The 21,234-nt window shown below is 33.7% G+C and overlaps 1 protein-coding gene across 2 annotated transcripts in view; it reads left to right on the forward strand.

Annotated features, from left to right (window-relative positions):
* LOC140441680 (uncharacterized) overlaps positions 1-19,431 on the forward strand; it is a 198,634-nt gene extending 179,203 nt beyond the window's left edge. Inside the window, exons 5-6 of one of the 2 annotated variants that reach the window (XM_072532550.1) lie at positions 12,261-12,522; positions 16,748-19,431. In XM_072532550.1, coding sequence (XP_072388651.1) covers positions 12,261-12,522; positions 16,748-17,070 — 585 coding nt within the window. In that variant the 3' untranslated portion in view covers positions 17,071-19,431. The remainder of the gene's footprint in view (positions 1-12,260; positions 12,523-16,747) is intronic. The other variant, XM_072532551.1, reaches the window with a different exon arrangement.
* The last annotated feature ends 1,803 nt before the right edge of the window (positions 19,432-21,234 follow it).

Raw genomic sequence — 21,234 nt, forward strand, 5'->3', positions numbered from 1 at the left:
TGCTGTTAAGATACAATAAATTGTAGATAGATTTGGGGATTAGATCATAAAATGCAAATGAGCGAACCCTTAGCGATTATCCAATAACTGAATGCCTCAATGACCGAGACTTTCTAAGAATGTTGAGGGCTACTTAAATTGATCTTCTTTGAAATTGTAAATGTTTTGTACCTGTAGTGATTACGTACTTAGATCATTTCTTGATTGAAATGACTACAAAATTTTATACAAGAATTGAAACAAATTGGTATGTTTAAAAATTTTCAAATACAGTATAAAAATCTGAACTTTTATGCACTTTATGCAAACTTTTATACAAATATGCCAAAATATGAAATATTTGCATAAAATATGCACAATATGCAAAATATGCAATATGCATATTTGCCGAAGTCTACTAATTACACTAAAAATTTTCTGAAAACTTTTCACAATTCCAATTGTATCCTGTCAAAACATTGGATATTTTTGGCGAGTTTAAATCCTGAAAACACATATATCTATGGAGCACATCAATTTACAATAGGTACAATTAGAATGCTGATTTTATGATTTTTTTGATCTTATTAAGATGAGGTTGGTCTGTTTTCACCAGGAGGTTGATATTTATTTTATACTTTACTACACTACTTTTCTGCTCTTTTTTGCTTTGTCATTTAACAAGCTTTTGCTTGAATACGTTTTTATTTATACTTCCTCTGTATATCTGATAAACTTTAGTATGTTCCATCAAGTTTTAAAATTTCGTTTGCACATAGTTACTGAATAAACAAATAATTTGTGATTGCCTCTTATCTGTGACGAAACTAATAAAGCAAACTAAAGTTCTTTATCTTAATATACAACTTCTTTAATAGAAATAACTGTTACTTCATTGTACTTTCGTTACGTCTATCCGGCCGTCCAGTAGAAAGAAAGCCCACCTGGTCATTCCTCTCTAATTGCCATTCGGACAAAAAGTGACTCGACATATTTTGATTCAGCCGGTACTTTCTCACACTCCGTTAGTCACAGCAAATACGAACTGTACATGAAACTTCGGGGGATTATCATCAATTTATTATCCTTTTGTTCGAAAAGACATCAATTTTAAAGCTAGTGAGGTTTCGGAAATGGGTGAAAAGTGCAAATCAGTGAACATATACGTCTTATCCATCAGAGTCCTTTCTCTAAACGTTTTTCTACAAACAAATTTGTTTATGTGAGCCAACGATAATGCGATGTCTATTTAATATACTGGCGGATATTATAGTGTATTTAACAAATCTCTATACAATAAAAAATATTTTGCCCAATTAATGATACGTAAATAATACAAATAAAGCATATGGTTATATAATAATATGTACTATTTATTTGCATAACTACCAAAATATTACCATTGTATATTATAAAACCATACTGTTTAGTACAAATAACCAAAATAATAATACAGTAAAAAAGAGTGTCCGTGGTATGGTTGTAAGGTTAGCTACTCGAAAGCTACTAGATGCATTGTGTTTTTTTTAAGGACATTGGCAAATTAAGAAAAAAACGCAATATACACATAATGGGCTAGCTGAACGTTATTTAGAAAAGATATTTAATTACACTAATGTTTTATTACTCCGGTCGTCAGTGACGAAAATGCCACTCAACCTTTAAAAATCATACGAACCAGCTGAATTTTGCCGAGAATATTAATTTTGTGACCCCAAAAAAGATGCAAAAAAGTTTACCACTTTTATCTCCGAACTTCCCCCTAAAATCCTCCTCGGACTGGGGTAAAAACGGAAAAAATAGATTTAACAAGAATCTTTACGCCGTAGAAAAAAATTTTTAAATAAAAAATGTAGCTAAGATAATTTTAAACAAAAATGTTTATAGGCATTTTGTGTATAGAATGAACTCTCTCAGAAACAATGCTTGAAGCGAACATCGATTTTGAATGTAAGTTACGTGCGCGAATTCAATAAAATTTGTATCAGCTTAGGGGAGGATGGAGCATCATGGACCATGGGGGTAAAACCACATCGGTTATTTTGTTTAAAATTGGCAACACTGCATCTAGTAACTACTACAAATATGCGTAGACATCTTACCTACTTTTAGTATGAGTGTGAACGCACGGGGAGTACGTTCAGACGTGTTATAATTCAAAACACGTGTTTCGTCGCTGCTGATCTAAGGAATTTACTACTTTTGACTAAAGATTTCTCGGTAAGTAGACATGATTATTTTAACTTTTTGATACTGTGGTGTTGCTTGTAAAATGTGCTTTTAATAATTAAGATTTGCTTTTGATACGTTGTGAACTGGTACGTTAATTTCCATATTTTGAATGTGTACTACGCATGGGGCAACGTGGACTAGGAGTGGTTCACATTGCCCCATTATATTTTCTTGACACTTTTTTAATTATATGCTTCTTTTGCAGTTAGAAATGGTACGAAATTATGTGAGGAAAACTGAGCAACAATCCTGGTCTCTTGTTGCCTTGAAGAATGCTATCCGGACAGTTAAAGCTGGGGAAATGGGCTATTTAAAAGCTAGTAAAGTTTATGGTATCCCGAAAGCAACGTTAATTCGCAGATGCAAAGAAAAAGTAACAAGAATTTCTCCTGACGAAAAGGGTCTAGGTTTCTACAAAACGGTTTTTACCAAGGAACAGGAAGAAGAATTGTATAATTATATCTTAGATATGGAGAAGCGTTTATACGGAATTACTTTGCTTGATCTTCGTCACCTAGCTTTCCAGTTAGCCGAAAAAAATAACATAGACCATCCATATAATAAAACAAACAAACTTGCAGGTTTAGATTGGGCGTACGGATTTCGAAAACGGCACCCAGGGCTTTCATTACGTAAACCCGAATCAACATCTGCTGCAAGAGCTGAAGCTTTTAATCGTTACAATGTAAAACAATTTTTTGATCTGTATAAAGCTACTTTGGATTCTAAACATGTCAATCCAACGCGTGTTTTTAACTGTGACGAAACAGGTCTAGGTACAGTCCCCAAATGTAATAGTAAAATCTTGGCGCATAAAGGACGGAAACAAGTTGGACGGCTTACTTCTGCTGATAGAAGTGGAATAACAACAGCCGTTATTTGCATGTCATCATCAGGAATCTTCATACCGCCGATGTTAATCTTTGCAAGAAAGAGAATGAAAGTTGAACTCCAAGCTGGTGCACCTCCAGGTTCAATATTCGCCTGTAGCGATAGTGGCTGGATAAATAGTGAACTCTTTTTAATATGGTTTCAACATTTTCTTCAACAAACGAAACCAAGTGAAGACGATCCGATCTTATTGATTTTGGATGGACACAGCAGCCATACAAAAAACATAGAAGTAATTAATTTGGCTAGGGAAAAACATGTACATATCATTTGTTTGCCTCCACATTCCATCCATCGAATGCAGCCAACCGATGTTGGTGTCATGGCTCCTTTAGCACGATATTATGATATGGCATTAGAAAAGTTTCTTAATAACAACCCAGGCAGAGTGGTAACAGCTTTCCAAATCTCTAAAATTTTTGGTGAGGCTTTCTTACAAGCTGCAACACCTTTGACTGCTATTAACGCTTTTAAAAAATGTGGGATAGTACCTTATGATCCCAATATATTTACAGACCTCGATTTTGCACCATCTGCTACGACTGAAAGAGATTTGGAGAATAATAGTCTACCAGTGTCAAGTCAAGATGAGGCAATTCCTTCAACTTCAACTGCAGAGCCTCACTTAAGTCAAGATGAGGTAATTGCTTCAACCTCAGTTGCAAAGCTTTATACTGGTAACGATTTTCAATTGACAATTTCCCCTGCACACAATAGAGCAACAACTTCATTTGGAGCAAACAGCCCTAAAGACATTCGTCCTCTGCCAAAGAGAAGTAAATTAATGGAACCAAAGAGGAAATCCAAAAAAGGTAAAACGGCTGTACTGACATCTAGTCCGTATAAGCTAGAATTAGAACTTGAAATAAACACGAAGGAGGCAATAGAAACAATGAAAAAGGAAAAAGCTAAGAAAAAAATAAATGAAACCATCAAGTACAAGATGATGGCAATGGTGAAGATGCTGAATGTTTTTACTGTAACGAGTGGTTCTCCTCATCAGAAAATGAAGAAGGATGGGTACGTTACTCGGCCTGTCTGAAATGGGCTCATGAAGCATGTGCGGGAATAGATCCAGAAGATGATGAAGAATTTCAGTGTGAATTTTGTATTTCTGAATAAATATAACATGTGTCTATTTTTAATAATGTTCTGTTACCGGTTTTCTAAGTATTTTTAATAAAAAAATTCTTTTTACTTGATTTTATTTACCAAACATAGCCATTAGATAATGAAATAGTGTGACTTTCCTCAGTAGTTCACATTGCCCCACCCTATGGGGCAATGTGAACTTTTGACATATAGTCAGTTGTCATTTTTTTGTTGAAAATACGTTAAATAAATTATGTTTCAATTGCAACTAAATGACAGTTAAATGTTTAATGAACGTCCCTAATTAATTAAACAAAACAAAATCATTTCTGGTTTAACAGTATGTGCATATCTTCCTTAGATGGTTCACAATGCCCCATCCTCCCCTAATGGTAAAAATTCGATATCTTTTGATCCAAATGTCCTATCAACAAAAATTAAGATGCGCTTTAACGGTAAAGAGTTTAGCTTTCGTATGTAATTTTTGTATTTTGCCACAAGTAAACATAAACGATTTTATACAGGTCTTAAATAAATAAACGTGGCGCGATTTTTGCCATTTTTATGATTTACATGAGATCAATGCAATCCATCCCTTTTATTGACTGGCGACCATAAAGTTTCATTTACTAAAGCCTAACCTTTAAAAACTATGGCAAGAAATTTTAGTTTTTAGTTTTGGCAATAAAGGTGACTCATTTGAAATATGCTTAACAAGCGCTGGATTTAAACTTAACAAACAATCTAATACATTTTTAAACTTTTTTTAATAGAAATAGTACGTTTTTCAAAAGAATTAAACATCTGCTATAAACTACACCCAAAATCTTTTTTTTTGCTAGATATTTTCCGTAACGTGCGATTGTTTGAAATGTAAAACATTAAATTCTACGTTTTTTATTCTTATTTCAAATGCCCCATATTTGTTACAACTCAAAATTAAAATTTCATTTCACAGGTTTTAAAGATTATTCTTTAAAAATGGGAATTTTACTACGAGAATCTTAAAAAATGGCAAAAATCGCATCACGTTTATTTATTTAACATCTTTATAAAAACTGGAGAAAGGCTATTACAATTTGTCATCGACACTGAACTTAGTATCATGAAACCCATGTTTAAGCATCATCCGCGAAGACTATCAACTTGGATTTTACCGGGGGAAAGATATAAAAATCAAGTAGATTATATTCTTGTCAGCAAACGATGGAAAAGTTCAGGCGTCAACGTAAAGACAAAACCAGCTGTTGATTGCGGAACAGACCATAAACTGTTACAATCCGAATTCCGTATCAAATTTCGTAAAGAAACCGAAACAAATAAATCAATTAAATATATTCCTAAAGAGCCTGTAAAATACAAAGAAAGACTAAGTCATAGTAACACACCAAACATTACTGGCGATCCCAATCAAACATGGGAACATACAAAGACGTGGATTATAGACGCAATAAATATTACAAACCCCAAAGAAACCCCAAAGAAAGAAAAACACTGAATGACTGATGAGACACTAAACCTAGTAGAAGAACGAAGAAAAATTAGAAACAATGCTTCAAATCCAACAGAAACTGAAAACAAGATAGCAAATATAACCAGACGCATAAAATCGTCAAGTAGAAGAGACAAAAATAATCGTATTAAAGAAATATGCAAACAACTACAAGAACACGCCAACCGTCAAGAATCTAGAAAACTGTTACCACAAACGCAGATAATTAAAGATAACTTGGGAACGATCATCACCAATCCAGAGGGCGTAGCAGCGACATGGAGAAATCGAAGATTTAGTTTATCTTTTAGTCCTCATAACTTTTAACATGGTGCATTTTTCTCTAAAAGCAATCAATCAATCAATAAATCGACATCATATTTCGACTAAAGAAATAAAACCTATCCTAAATTTAGCATCCTGAAAAAGGCAAAACCGTGCTCTATATTTTATATTTCGAAACTATGTTTTGTATGATTGTACTATGTTTGTATTTTAATATTAGACAGGTTATGTCAATTAAGTCTGCTATTGCTACTAGTTTAGGTCAAAATTTACGTATAACAACTGTGAATGCAGAAGTATAATGAGTTTGCTACCACGGTAGTGAGAAACAATCATAAACTTTTGACTTGATCACCTCAGATGGCATATAACAGAACATATTAAACCTGTTTATTTTACAACCCAAACATCCTAGTGAAAATATATCTTTTCAGGACCGGAGTAGAAATATCTTTGTATATTAACAGAAAGTTTTGTATATTAACCACATATTTAACAAATACACCCAAAACCAAAACTATAATCTAGGATTTCACTCGGGACAGCGAAACAGTTCCGTGTCGCGCGGGATGTCCCGTTGTTGTGCAGTGCTAAAATAAATTATAGTTTCTAAATAAGTAAATATATTATGGTATAATATATAAATATAATTTTGGTATAAAAACAAACTTAATATTTATATTTTTTCTGAGCATATTATTTTTACAAATTATCTTAACAATTAAACATCAAAATTATCTTATTAGACCAATTTAATAATTACTGCACTTTCTATAAGTGGCATCTTTTCCTGTACAATATATTGTGTAAAAATTTCTATTGTTTCGAGTTTCTCCCCTTTAAATCTTTTCAGATGCTATACTATATAGGATCATTCATGCAACAAATACAATTAGAAGTTTGCAATGTTTTTTGTCGTATATTTTTATAAATTTGGACCAAGAGGGGAAGGTAAAAGATGCTCTACCTTCTAATTTAATATATTTTTTTATTAGTTATCGCTTTTGCTTAGACTGAAAATCGCTCTAAGCTCTCTTATTTTAAATGAAATGTTGGACTGAAAAATAGAAAAACTAAGAACAAACTCCCTATAATGCTGTCGGAAGCTTCATGGATAAAAGAGTTCCACCAAAATATCACTCCACTGTCTGCAAAATTAGTCTGCAGACAGTGGAGTGATATTTTGATAGAACTTGATCTACTTATAAGTACACTTGAGTGCAAAATAATCGACTCAAAAGTGATATTTGAGATTACACCTTCTGTTTCAATGTAAGAAGTATGAAAATAAAAGGATGTAATATGCAAACAATAACTTTATTATTGAGCTTACAAAAACTGCTATTGCATTATTTGGAAGGCGCATTATGAAAACAATATGCAATACGAACAGAGTTTCCTAAATATTTATCATTGGAACTAACGCAAGAAAGACGTTATGAACAGAAAAATCATTAATAAAAAAAGAATTTCTTAATTTTTCAGTATTTGATATTATCACCCCTACTCCTAATTACACTTTCCAATAGATTTCGCATGGATCGGACGACTTTTATAATAAATTCTTGAGGCATTGCTTCCCATTCATCATTAAGCTCAGCTCTTGATTCCATTATGCTCCTTGGTGCATGATTTATATTCTGGACCCTTCGTTTAAGCTCATCCCAAACATGCTCTATTGGATTTATGTCCGCGCTCAACGCAGACCAATTTATTGTAGGTATACCAATCTCAGTCAGATAGTTGGTGGTAACTCGTGTGGTATGGCATCGTGCCTTATCGTGCATTAAAATAATGGTATTACCAATAAATCCCGCGTATGGAAGTACATGTTTCTCCAAAATGTCTCTAATATAACGATCCGCCGTTAACACTCCTGAAGGTCCTCCACTAGGCACGAAAACCAACTCGGTTTTTTCATCCATGGAAATGCCTGCCCAAAACAAACAAGAACTGTCTCCATATGACACAATTTCTCGTATACAACATTGAGCAAATCGCTTTCCTGGCCTTCTATAGACTCGACGCCTCTTGTCGTTGCCATGTAGGTATTCCTACTTTCGTCTGAGAATAATACCTGCCTCCTTTGATAGTCGTTCCAATCCAGATGTTCTCGAGCAAATTCTAATCGCCTTTTCTTCTGGACTGCAGTTAGCTTTTGACTCGTAGCTGCTCTTTTTGGTGTCAGGTCGGCTGCCTTCAGTCTCCTTCTGACTGTCCAAACACTGGTAACTACACCTCGGACCGCTCTAAGCTCTTCTTTGAGATTAGCACCAGTTAAATGTCGATTTTTCAGGGATTTCGATACAAGAAATCGATCGACTCTCTCCGTTGTTATTCGTTTACGACCTCCTCATTAGTGGCGGACATAATCACCAGTATCTTGGTACCGACGATACACTCGGGACACAGCAGATTGGCTTGAATTTAATCCATTTGCCACGGTCCTCTGACTCAGGCCTTCTCACAATAATGCTACTGCTTGAGCTGCTTTGACGGATGTGGTATCCATTTGTAGAATGTAGATCCATTTTAATGCAGTTGCGAACTTAGAGATTGATGTATTAGTGGGTTGCTATGTAAATTGATACGTACAATGTTAACCGAACGTGTTAAGTCGGTGCGTGTCGATTTCAATGAATCAAATTTTGACCCCCTCTCTACTTGTTGCATTAGTTACTTGCAATAAGTCATAGGATTCACCAAAACACAAAACTTGTTTAAAACTCAATAATGAGGTTAATGATTGTACATTAAATATTTTTAAATTTACACTTTTAGATTGAAACAGGAGACATACTTTCGCAAAATAATTTTGAGTCGATTATTTGGCACTCAAGTGTAGATTGATTACTTATAAGAAAGCAGTTAGTGCTTTGTTTTTAGTTATAAAAGGGGCCTATGAAAATTATAATCTCCACATTCTATATGTGAAAATGTTGGATATAGGAATACCTGAAACTGTAACATGGAATATCATTAATTTGTATATTAATCGATCAGTACACGTTAGATTAAATGGAGATAAGTCTAACATAAGGTACACATCTCTGGGACTACCACAAGGTAGCATCTTGAGTCCTCTATTATATATTCTGTATACTGCTGACATAGAAAATAAACTTCCTCATCATATAAAAATCTTACAGTATACTGATGATCTTGCAATTTATGTAGAAAATAAGTTAATAGATAAATGTAATGTGTACCTTTAATCAGGATTGAATATTATAAAAAATGGACGACGGATAAGAGTTTAACAATCTCGGGGAGTAAATTAACCATTGTTACTTTCACTAGAAAACGATATTCTCCTCCAAACTACCTACAATTTGATATTTATAAAATTCATTATAAAACTTCAATAAAATTTCTTGGCATATTCTTAGACTCACAAATTATAGATTACGAAGAACGGAAAACGCAATGAATATCATCAAGACTGTAAGTGTTAGTAACTGGAGAGCTGATCCAAACATCTCAATATTACTATACAAAAATTTAATGAGATCGATCCTAGATTACGGATCTACATTTTATGGCTCAGCATCAAACGCTGTACTCTAAAAAATCGAAAATACAAAAAATAAAGCACTTAGGGTAAGCACTGGTTATCTTCGTAGTACTCCCATATTGGTCGTGGAATGTGAGCTTAATGAACCTCCACTTTCATTACGCAGAGAATTCTTAAGTGAGAAATTTATAGTTAAAGTGGCAGTTAACGATAAACTGTTGTTGAATAAAATTGTACAACTAACTACTACATACCTAACTCATCATTACTGGGAAAAAAAGAAGCAGCTTCTAGTTGCGGAAAGTTTTCTCAATGTTTCTAGTTACATTGACGACATATACCAAATGGAACAAACTTCATCTCGAAAATTAAATTATGAAGATTATTTATCTCCATTTAACTGCCATTTAAGTAATATTCTAGACCACCTTCCGTATGTACAACATCATTGGGGTAGTTATCAAAAATTATATACAGATGGTTCCAAATTGGACTGCAAAGTTGGATATGCTATATTCTACCCCCAAAAAAGTATAAATATAAACAACAGATTACCCGACAAAATGACAACTTTCACAGCTGAACTCATAGCAGTCAAAGAAGCCTATAAAATATGTATGAATCAAAAAGAACTAAACTATGTTATATGTACAGACTGCCATAAACATTGCATTGTACATAAACTCAAATATAATTTACATAATTTTGTAGAAAATTAAATCATCAGTGACATCATAGCACTTAACAGTGAAGCTTTGAAATCGGGCAAAAATATCATATTGTGCTGGATAAAAGCACATATTAAATACTATTTAAATGGGAATAAGCCACAATTAAAGGTTAAAGTACGTTTATTGACGTTTCAATTTCCACTTTGGAAATCGTTTTCAAAATACAAACATTAGTAAATTGAATTATTAGTATTTATTATTATTCCCATTTAAATAGTAATTACTTTAATATGCCACAAGAAAATAGCTTCAGAACAATATAAAGCACGTATTGGTATAAAAACCAATGAAATAGTAGATGATCTGGCTAAAAAGCAACAATGAAAGAATCCACTCTGCAAAACTATCAACTTCCTATGTACTTACAATAATTTAGACAAAGGCAAATTTTATAAAAGAATCCAACCCGCACTTTCCTTCAAGACATGGGTTAAACAAATTTCCAACAGAAGCTTCATCAAAACTATTTGTAAAACAAGAAACAATCATTATATGATTCCAGTCTACAAAAGAAAAATAGGACTGGCAAATAATAATGAATGTATATATAGGGAGCTAGCTGATCTACAACATATGCTGTTAGAATGTCCTTTACATTTTATTGAAAGATAAATTTTTTTTACCAAGCTAGTTCAAGTCAATCTTCAATTACCTTCTAATCTAACACATTTTTGTGTTACAAAACTACTAAGTAAGTTTCTAACATTCCATGTCTTAATTGTCAATACAATACAATAGTTTTAAATGCAAATACTAACCCTATCTTGTGTAAAGAGAGAACTTAAAACAAATTGACTGGCCAGTTGGTACACACACACACACATACACACAGTTATTTTACAAATTTTCATTTATACAATCTTACAGCATTATTAAATTTTTGTTCATGACTGGACACACGACAACTCGCTGAATACTCGCCGAGCTGGCTTCTTTGTTTCCTCGTAGTCAAGCCGGCTCTGGAGAAGTGCCTTTCTCCTGGGACAGACTTTGGTCAGGAATATTCTATTAATTCCACGATCCTTGATAGGAAATTTATTTTGATTGTGTTACCACCAAGATAAGATGACAACGTTTCTGTCTTCTAGTAACAAATTTATTCCAGGCTGACATGATTTTTTTAAATATTCTAAATGTACCTTGAATGCTAGTTTTTAGTCAAAGATCGTACAGAATAATCTACTTTTCTCTGCGTATTTAAGCTGTCCTCCATTTGAATATCCCTTATATTAGTTCTTTGGTTGTATTTGGTGACTAATCGCTGCACACGCTGCACATTGTGGAACATACTGGTTTTGAAGGTATTGAACAGGTCCACTTGGGAATGATCATTTTTTTAATATGATGATGACTTTTTGGACATGGTTATGAATAGTTATGAGTTTCTTCTATCATAAGCTTTAAAATATTAAAACGTGTTAAGTAAATATCTTACTTTAATTTAATTTTAATTAACTTTTATTTTAATAATCTTCTTACGATGCCTATCCGTTCCGGATGTTGGCGATCAACATGGGTATCCTAACTTTGCTTGCTGCTATTCTGAATTTTAATAATAAATAGGTATAAACATCACAATAATGTGGATCAATTGTTACTAAAAAGTTCGGTTTAGTTTACCGAAAGTACAAGCTGAATATAGCCGCAAATGTCAATCATAAAATAAAACATTTCGGTTTAGCAGTATTAGGATGTTTTTATAATGCATATGTTGTATGCTTCAAATATAAAGAAAGAAAGCTTTTAAAAAGTACATTTTGATTATACTATTTTTTGAATTCTGCAATTTTTAATTTATATGAAACAATAACGAGTAAATATTTATCTCTTTCGAGATTAATTACAAACATCTGTTTGCTCAAATCAGCTTGTACTTTCGGTAAACTCAACCAGAAGGTCATTACAGAAAATATTGACCTGATTACAATCATCAACGTACTTTTTATATCATAAAAAACCTCATAATAAAATTTTTGTTATTATCTTAGTACGTGTTTTTTTTAGTTAGTTGTTTTTAAAAACAAATTTATTTATTTATTTACAGGTTGTGAGCTCTATGGACGCAATGAAATATTCAATGGAAGCAGATAAATATCGTTCACCCTATATGCCTCCTTCTACTCTTGCCATGTCAATGTACTCAGATCCTAAATATATGGATTCGCCATCGAAAAGCTATTTGGAACGCGGATACCTCGATTCTACATCGGCTCTAACCAAAGCCTACTTCGAATCTTCTAAAATGTACATGGATGCCAATATAGCAAATAAATACAATCCAGATGCTACAAGGAGTTACGCTCATGGTAAGTTTGTGTTTTTAATAAAAATATATTTTTTTCTATTTATATTTTTTATTTAATAGACTTTTTTATTTCTAAAACTATATTAGTGGACTAAATATGAGATAAATATTAAAACAAAACAATTCATATACGTAGATGACTAAGTCATCGCTGCACAAGAAGATCATTTGTAGAGGCAGAAGGCAAATTTTCAAAATCACTATATAAACAGAAACTTCACGACCACAATATGAACGAAATATCTGAAACTAAACGCATCTAAAACGCAGCTATATGCTTTTCATTTAAATAATAAAAAAGCTGACAAAAAGCTTAAAGTTGTGTAGATGGGTCAAAAATTAAAGCACTACTCAACCGGTAAATATCTAGGCATTATCCTCGGCATATCCCTCACATACAAACACTCCTGTCAGAACACAAACATTAAAATTACATCAAGCAACAATATCTTAAAAAATAAACTATCAGGTACAACTTGGGGTGCTCATCTACACGTCCTTCGCCCCTCAGCACTTTCTCAAAGTTTCTCAGCAGCCGAATACGCAGCTTCAGTCTGGAGACTCTTTACACACATATCGCAGATGGACACTGCTCTAAACAAGACGGGTCAATTCATTACAGGTTGTAATGATCTGACCGCTAAGAACTACACCAGTTTCTAAAATAGCTTTATCTAAGGTCAGAAGAGCTAGACCCACAAAGGCCGAGAAAGACAACCAAGTCAAAGACTACCGTCACCTTCATGATTACGCCTAAAAACCCGACCGACTGAAGTTAGAGAAGTTTCGAGCGGGCACGATCCACAATCGGTACTCGACTATAAGGAGGAACTATCTGCCGGATTAAACTTACCTTTCTCCATGTGGAAACCACATGCGGCGTGATCCGCTACAAGTACAATCTGAAAAAGTGGGACTAGTCTGAAAGGCGGAATGGTAGGTTCGGATTAAGAATTTTCTTTCATAGAAGTACTGACAGAAATGTTCTATGGATTTCACTACTGCTAGAAGTTCTCTTCTGGTGATGCAATAATTTCGCTCAGGTTTTAAAGTCACTTTATTAAAATATCGGACTCGTTTCTGTCTTTCTTAGATCTGAGATAGCATAGCACTCCTCCAATTCCGATATTACTTGCGTCTCTTTCTAAGATATACTCCCCTTCTGGAAGTGGATACCTAATATTGGTACTGTGATTAAATGCTTTTTCAAGGTTTCGAAGGCAGTTTGACAGTCTCTCTCAGCAGTAATCCCTTGCTTTCTCTGTAAGTCGTCTTAATGGGTTAGCGAGATATCTGCAAACTTCTTAATGAACTTCTCCCTTAACAGTTGTTAGAAGGATCTGGCCATTCCTTAATTGAATCGATTTTTCCCTTATTCAGGCCACTCCTTGTTTGATGACTATATGATCCGGATAATTGACTTAACTTTAAAAATCTTGGGGTTTAACAATAATTGGGCAGCTTTATCTTGATTAAAAACGTTTTCTAAATTCTTCAAATGGTCTTTAAAAATCAACTCCAAGACGATTATATCGTCTAAATACACCAGGCATTTTTTCCAAAACACTTTCAACTCCCAACACATTTTTCATAAACTTCTCAAATATCGCAGGAGCATTGCAGTGTCCAAATGGCATAATATTGAATTGCCAAAGTCCAGATCCTGTGGTAAAGGTTGATTTTTTTTTATTCACTGGGTTCATTTCTACCTATCAGTATTCAGACTTTAAATCCAAAGTAAAAAACAATTTACTTCCAGCCAATCCATCCAACGCGTTGTAGATCCGAGGCAGAGGATAACTACCATTTTTGGTAACATTGTTCAACAAACGGTAGTTCCCACAAAAGCTCGTCGTTCCGTCTTTCTTTTTGACCTGAACCACTGAACCACTTTGACTTTCGGTACAAAAATGTCACGATGCCGACGAAGAAATTTCCTTTTCTTCACCTGATGTAAAAAGTGACTAGCAACTGCAACTATTTGGTCCAATTTTTCCTTGGAATTATGAGATGTTGTCGTGATTATGGATGTCACAGGTACACAGGATTCTACCTTTGTCTCTTTCTTCATGGCCACTGTGTAGTCATTGATATTGATTAGTTTTACAGGAATTTCTTTAGAAAAACGCTACCAATTCCTTTTCAAATATGATTCCTTGACCGATCTTATCGGCATGGTTCCAAGGGTCCATCATAAGAGTGTTTCTTCATGCGCAATTTCCTGCGATCGCGCTATTAGGTTTGTTTTAATTCTCGCAGGCACAACTGTATCGTCTTTAATGGCTGCATCACAGTGCTGTTATCATGTAGATGAAGAAATACCTTCTTACCAACTTATAGTACTATATTGTTAAAATCTAATTTTAACACATGCAAATTTAATACGTCGATTCCTAATATAACATTACCGTATTAACAGTATGGACGAACTTTTCTGCTCCAATTCCTAATTGGATTTGAATTTCTTCGTGGATGTTAACATTTTTACCTGTGGTAGTCAGCGGTCGCAGCTTCGTTGGTAAAAGTTTCTTACGGCTGTTTTATCGGGCATATAATGGTTCTGGTCGCTCGGGTTTTCTCAAAATTTATTTGTTTACCACATATCAAAGAATCTATTATTATTAGAGTGTTTTTGTAAAATTTCCTGGTCGAAGTCCGTTCGTTCTAGTTTTCTTGCTGATGAGTTACTTGATTTGTGTTATACCTGGTGTGCTTACATAAACTTCGCACGTGTTCCATCTTACCACAATTCTAACATCTTATGGCGTTTTTTTGGATGTAATGCTTTTAATCATATTAACAAGCTGGTCAAGTTTGTTTGCATCATCTTTCTCTTTTACAGTCCTAACTTTACTGTAGGTACTCACCAGAGGCCTACGTAGCTGATTCGTATTCGAGGGCGATGGGCAAGACACCGACCAGTGTCCTGTGACGAGCTAATCGTATTGTTCTCTGTATTTTATGAATAATTAAAGAGAGAAAAATGCAATACTTGGGTCATGTGCTGAGAGGCGAAAGATATGAATTACTTCAAATTATACTGGAAGGAAAAGTACAGGGCAAAAGATCAGTAGGAAGACGCCGGAACTCGTGGCTGAAAGACCTGAGGAGATGGTTCGACCGCTTATCCGCAGAGATCTTTCGCGCAGCAGTTTCCAAAACTACAATTGCCATTTGGATCGCCAACCTTCGAAAGGAGACGGCGCAATGAGAAGAAGAAGATTTTATGATTACGAAGACCATTAATAAATGTTTGTACAACCAACTTTTCCATTATGTCCTCGGAAGTTATTGGATAAGATATCGTACTAACCTGGCAATATCTACCCCATATTATTGAAGAGCCTCATTTTTCTTTTGTCTTAGATTTTTAAACTGCGACTGCTAGACCTGTTCCAAATGTTCTTGACCAGATCGTATTCTTCTCGTCTCTTCTTAAGTTGTTTGAAATTATCTGCCTTCTCTACGGCTATGGTGTGAAGCACATCTAAGGCATCTCCTTGAATAGCGATAGCCAGCTTTACAGCATTTTCTTTTTAGGACCATCCAGTCGCTCTTGCAGCTAATTCAAACTGTTTCATATAGTTGTTCCATGACGATTTTCCGTCAAACATTGGGTTTTGGCGAACACAGCTTCCAGTCGCTTTAAATGTCGGCCGTGGTTCCAACTTACATCTCGCCTCGATGTCTTTTGTCTCTTCTATAATGTATTTGAATCTCTCTTTTGTCTTCGAAAGCGAAAATATCGGTAGCAAGTTGGTTCTTTAACGAAAATATTTTATTGTCGAAGTCGGAAGTGACCTTGAAGATTTCCAAACAGATGTTATCATAAACTTTGCTTTCCAAAGAAGAAATCTCGTTAGAAACTTTGCTTTTCAGAGATACAATGTGTGTCGAAAGTTTGGCCACACCGGAAAAAACTTTTAAAATACCACAAGAAACTTTGTTTTGTTAAGATGTGATCGATATAATCACAGCAGAATTCCTGTTATGTACAAGAAACTCATTGGTTGCAGGAAATCAAAAATTATTTTTTGTTGATTACCTTAAATCTTATCTTAAATACTACCAGTAGCTCATAAAACTGATGACTTTTCAGGTTTATTGAAGTGTATTCTGTCCTAAACTTAAGTTTTGATAATGAAAAATTATACGTAACTTGCGTGTTTTAATTTTTTTATTTAAATATTTAAATTTTTTATAGATCTGAAATCTCTTTTCTTTAGCAGGCTTAGAACTCGGAAAAATGTACTCGGACCATCACCAACACCAGCAACAGCACAGTCAACAAGTTTCGATGAGTTCACCTAGATCATCAGACTCTCCAGATGTAAAACCAATGCAAGACAGGTTAGAAGGTAGTTCTTCATCCAGTTCGACAACGACTTCTTCGGCAGGCGCTTCGCCTGGAGGTCTTCCGGGATATTATCCTTCGAGTGCAATGCAACAAAGTACCGCCGGCTTACTGCCGATGGCGCAGTATCCCGGGCAATATCCTTCGCAGATACCCGGTAGTGAATTTAGGAAACCGCTTACTGTCATATTTTGACCAGATAGAATGTGAACGTGATTTTTAGTGATATTCGTAGGTGAGATTTTTTATTTTAAAGTAACCGTCGTAGGGATGTATCGCCATTCTTTAAGATATTTAATAGTTGGAGAACCTGAAACTGTGGAGCTATTATCCTTAATGGTACGCTGGTTAGGGAACAATTTACAATCATTCATTCTTGCATGTATAAAAGTATAATATTTAAAGTTGTGAAAAGAAAATATTACTCCCTTTTCTCTTTTTTATATTCTTATTTTTTTCTTCCCTATGCTATTTCTTTTTTAATTTTTTTTGTCATTTTCCTACTCTTTTCTCCTCATCCTTCCTTTTTATCAAAATATATATTCATTCCAAATACGTTTTTGTATTTCTTGAACTAAATAAATTGCTTTGTTCTAATTTCTCTCTCACGTATGTTTTGCTCCTGTCACCGTTTTACTGATATTTTCGTGTTAATATTTTTGTTGGCCGTTAGGCAGCTATTAGAACAAAGAAGATAATTAATAAAACCGTAGAATTAGCGTATTACATTTTACTATAGGAAAAAAGAAAAAAAGGGAGACTATTTTTTTTTAATTTATCAAATATACTCGATTTCAGAAAGATGATGACCTCTAATTCCAAATACATAGTCAATTATTTCAACTATTTTCATTAACATCACTTCAAATGATTTTATTAACAGGCTGTTAAAGACTTTTTCATTTTAGTTTATATTTAAGATCACATATTTATCTAAACGTTCAACAAACGAGCTTGTCTAATTACAGTTGATTTTTATCAAACCTTTATAAAATACCTTTTTAATAGAAATTAAAAAAACTCTTATTTTATATATAGTATAATAGCAAACAATTCCAGGTTCTTCTATTGCTGGTAATTTTTGTACCTGCTTGAACAGTTTTAGGAAAAATATCGTAAGTTATAATCTACTCTTTTCACTGATGACGATAATAGCACTAATTCGTTTCTTTTGGCTTTGTTCATTTTTTTTATTAATTCTGTCATTTTAACTTGTAAACAAGAATGCCAAAAATAAATTTAAACTCACTTATTACCTAAGAATTGTTTATATACAAGTCAAAAGGAAACATGTGAGAGTTTTGTATTCGAGAAACTTAAATTATTGGTAAATTGCTTATTCAAAAGTAACGAAAGAAGCGAATTAATCCTATAATCAGCCAGTACTACAAATAAGGTATTTTCTGACATCTTAATTTTTTCTGTTATATCATATAATCATTTTTATTTGGCTGTTCACAACAAGAACATCACACTTTGTTATGTATAAAAGCAGCAAGTTTACTTAATATGATTGAAATGTTACTCATATTATTACAGACAGTATAATATCTATCTTAAATCCCAGTGATTTTATTTTGTTTATTTGTTTTTTTTGCTATTTTGGTGACAATCACCATATTATATTTAAATTTCAGTCTTAAAGTAACTAAGTACTGAGTACATAATTTAATGTAAAACAGGATATAAGAGAATTAGAAAGAAAACAATATTCCTGCATATAAATTGGCTCGATAATCCTTTTTGAGTCTTAACTTGACCTAAAATTTTCTTCCATTCAGAACCCATATGACTTTTGCTTTTCCCGTTTATTACATCAGAAGTCAATTGTATATGTAGCTACAATTATCCCCTTCGCATTTTTAAAAAATAAGATTTTAAAAGAATCTTTTACCAATAATAGTATATGCGTTCCCTGTCTCTTCCGCAGTACAACACACCATCGAACTACCAGTAGTAGGAACCATCATGCACGAGTGCCTATACGATAACTGCCAAGAAACACCCCTGAATAAGCAAAATATTCCTTAAGGAGAAACCCATAAGGAACGTCCACCAGAGAACGTAGACCGGTTGCTTATATGGCATATCGTATCAGTCACTCATATATAATGTTGGAAGATAATTTGCTGTATTTTGCAATTTAACTAATTTAACTTCCCGATGATTTTTGAATTTAATTAATCCTCTTTTTTGTGTTGAAACTATCACTTTAGTATTCGATTATCGTGGTATTTGCTTATTGCGTCTAATGTCCGAGGTCCCATTCGTATTATTTAATTTTTTTTTGGTATTGGTGATTACTTTCATGTCATCTAAAGAGGGAGATTTCTGTGTTGACTCTTTAATCCTATATTGTTTTATCCTTATTTTACTCATCTAACTGAATTTTATTTAAACACTTTGGCCTTCCTTTTAATATATTTTTTGTTCTGCCAGTAGGTATGTCTTTGCCTTTTTCCTTGCGCAATACTACTTTACGTTTAAAATATTCTATGATCTTATTCAGTTTCTAGTAGGATTTTTTATTTCCTGTCGGTTTATTTATTTGTTTAAACCTCTAAGATTTTTCATGAATTTTTTATATTTCTTCTGTCCACATTTCTTTTTTTTGTAGCCATGTGTATATATATAAATATATACATATATATATATATATATATATATATATATATATATATATATATATATATATATATATATATCTCCGGTAATTGCCAATATCTTTATGGAAGAGACCTGAGCAGTATTCACATCAATTTTTTAAACTTTTATGTTGACGATACATTTTTCATTTCGCCCAACGAAAGTTATACATTGGTGTCTTTTCAAATCCATATAAATAGTATTCATCCAGTTCGCGATGAAGGTGGAAACTGATTCATCCCTACAGTTTCTCGAATTTATCATAAAGAAAAACCAATCCCAAGGTTTTCATCACTCTGTTTGTCGACTAATCGTTACTTGCATGCCAACTCTTATCATCAACCTTCACAAATTAATTCAGTCATTAATACCCTTGCCTCCAAATCAATACGCCTATGCGATGTTGCAAGTAGACCCGCTAAGTTCTCTAGTTTAAAACAAGCCCTCATCCAAAACGGTTACCGCGAAAATGACATCAATAGGCATCCACAGACATCAATTTTCCACTCCCACTCAATCTTAACCCAAAGACTCAGGCCCTTAATCATATGAAAGATTTTCTTCCTTACGACAAAGGTATCACTGACAAAATCGACAAAATTCTTAAATCAAGAGAACTAAAGACAATATTTACCCCACAATAACAACTTTTATTTCTTATCCATCCGATCAATCAAAGACAACATTCCAAATGAACAACACGGAGTTTATGAGATTCCTTGTGCAGACTGCCCCTGATCTTATATAGGTCAAATAAATCGTAGATTTCAAAATAGGATTTATGAACATTTCATTTCTGTTGACAATTCCGATTCAATTTCAGCTTTAGTTCAACATTATCTTCATACAGGTCGCAAAATTGATTTTGACAACTCATGAACCATAGCCCCTGTCCACTTCTATAAAAGAAGAATTATCCGAGAAGCCATAGAGATTGAAAAAATGCCAATTGTCCCAATAAAAAGGATGACGGCATCCTGTTATCTTCGACATGGAGATCCCTAAGAAAGAAAATATCTTCTGCTCCACCTTCCAATCAAAATTCCGCCTTCAGAAATGTTGGCGTCAACCCCTGTTCGCTGTTCGCAGCGAACAGCGTCGTTTTCCATCTTTTTGAGCTGTATGAAATGTGTAAAAGATTTACAGATTTTAGCAAGAATATATATAAGTATATATACATATATATATATGTATATATATATATATATATATATATATATATATATATATGAGGTGGGGTTTGAGGTTAAATTCCCCCCTGGTATTATTCCGACACGGTTTCTCAGAAATTTTAAGAACAAAATCTTCTTCTTTGTGTGCCGTGCTTATATTCAAGCGTTGGCTATCGTCATATTGACAAGCTGATGAAATGATTCTCGGTCGGCAGCTAGATGAAACAGTTCCTCGACCGTTCGACCTGTCCATTGTCTAACGTTACGCAGCCAAGACAGTTGTTTTCTTCAGACCCAACGTTTTCCTTCGATTTTGCCCTGAATGATTAACCGGAATAAGCGATATTTAGGTCCTCTCATTATATGACCGAAGTATTGGACCTTTCTCATTTCGATGATGTTGATCAATTCTCGCTCTTTGTGCACGGTCTCTAGCACGCCTTGGTTAGATATGTGTGCTGTCCACGGGATTCTGAGCATGCGACGGTAACACCATAACTCAGACTCTTCTAATTTGTTAAGATTTTTTATTTTTGTTGTC

The sequence above is a fragment of the Diabrotica undecimpunctata genome, chromosome 5 (assembly GCF_040954645.1).
Source record: "Diabrotica undecimpunctata isolate CICGRU chromosome 5, icDiaUnde3, whole genome shotgun sequence".
Classification (NCBI taxonomy): domain Eukaryota; kingdom Metazoa; phylum Arthropoda; class Insecta; order Coleoptera; family Chrysomelidae; genus Diabrotica; species Diabrotica undecimpunctata.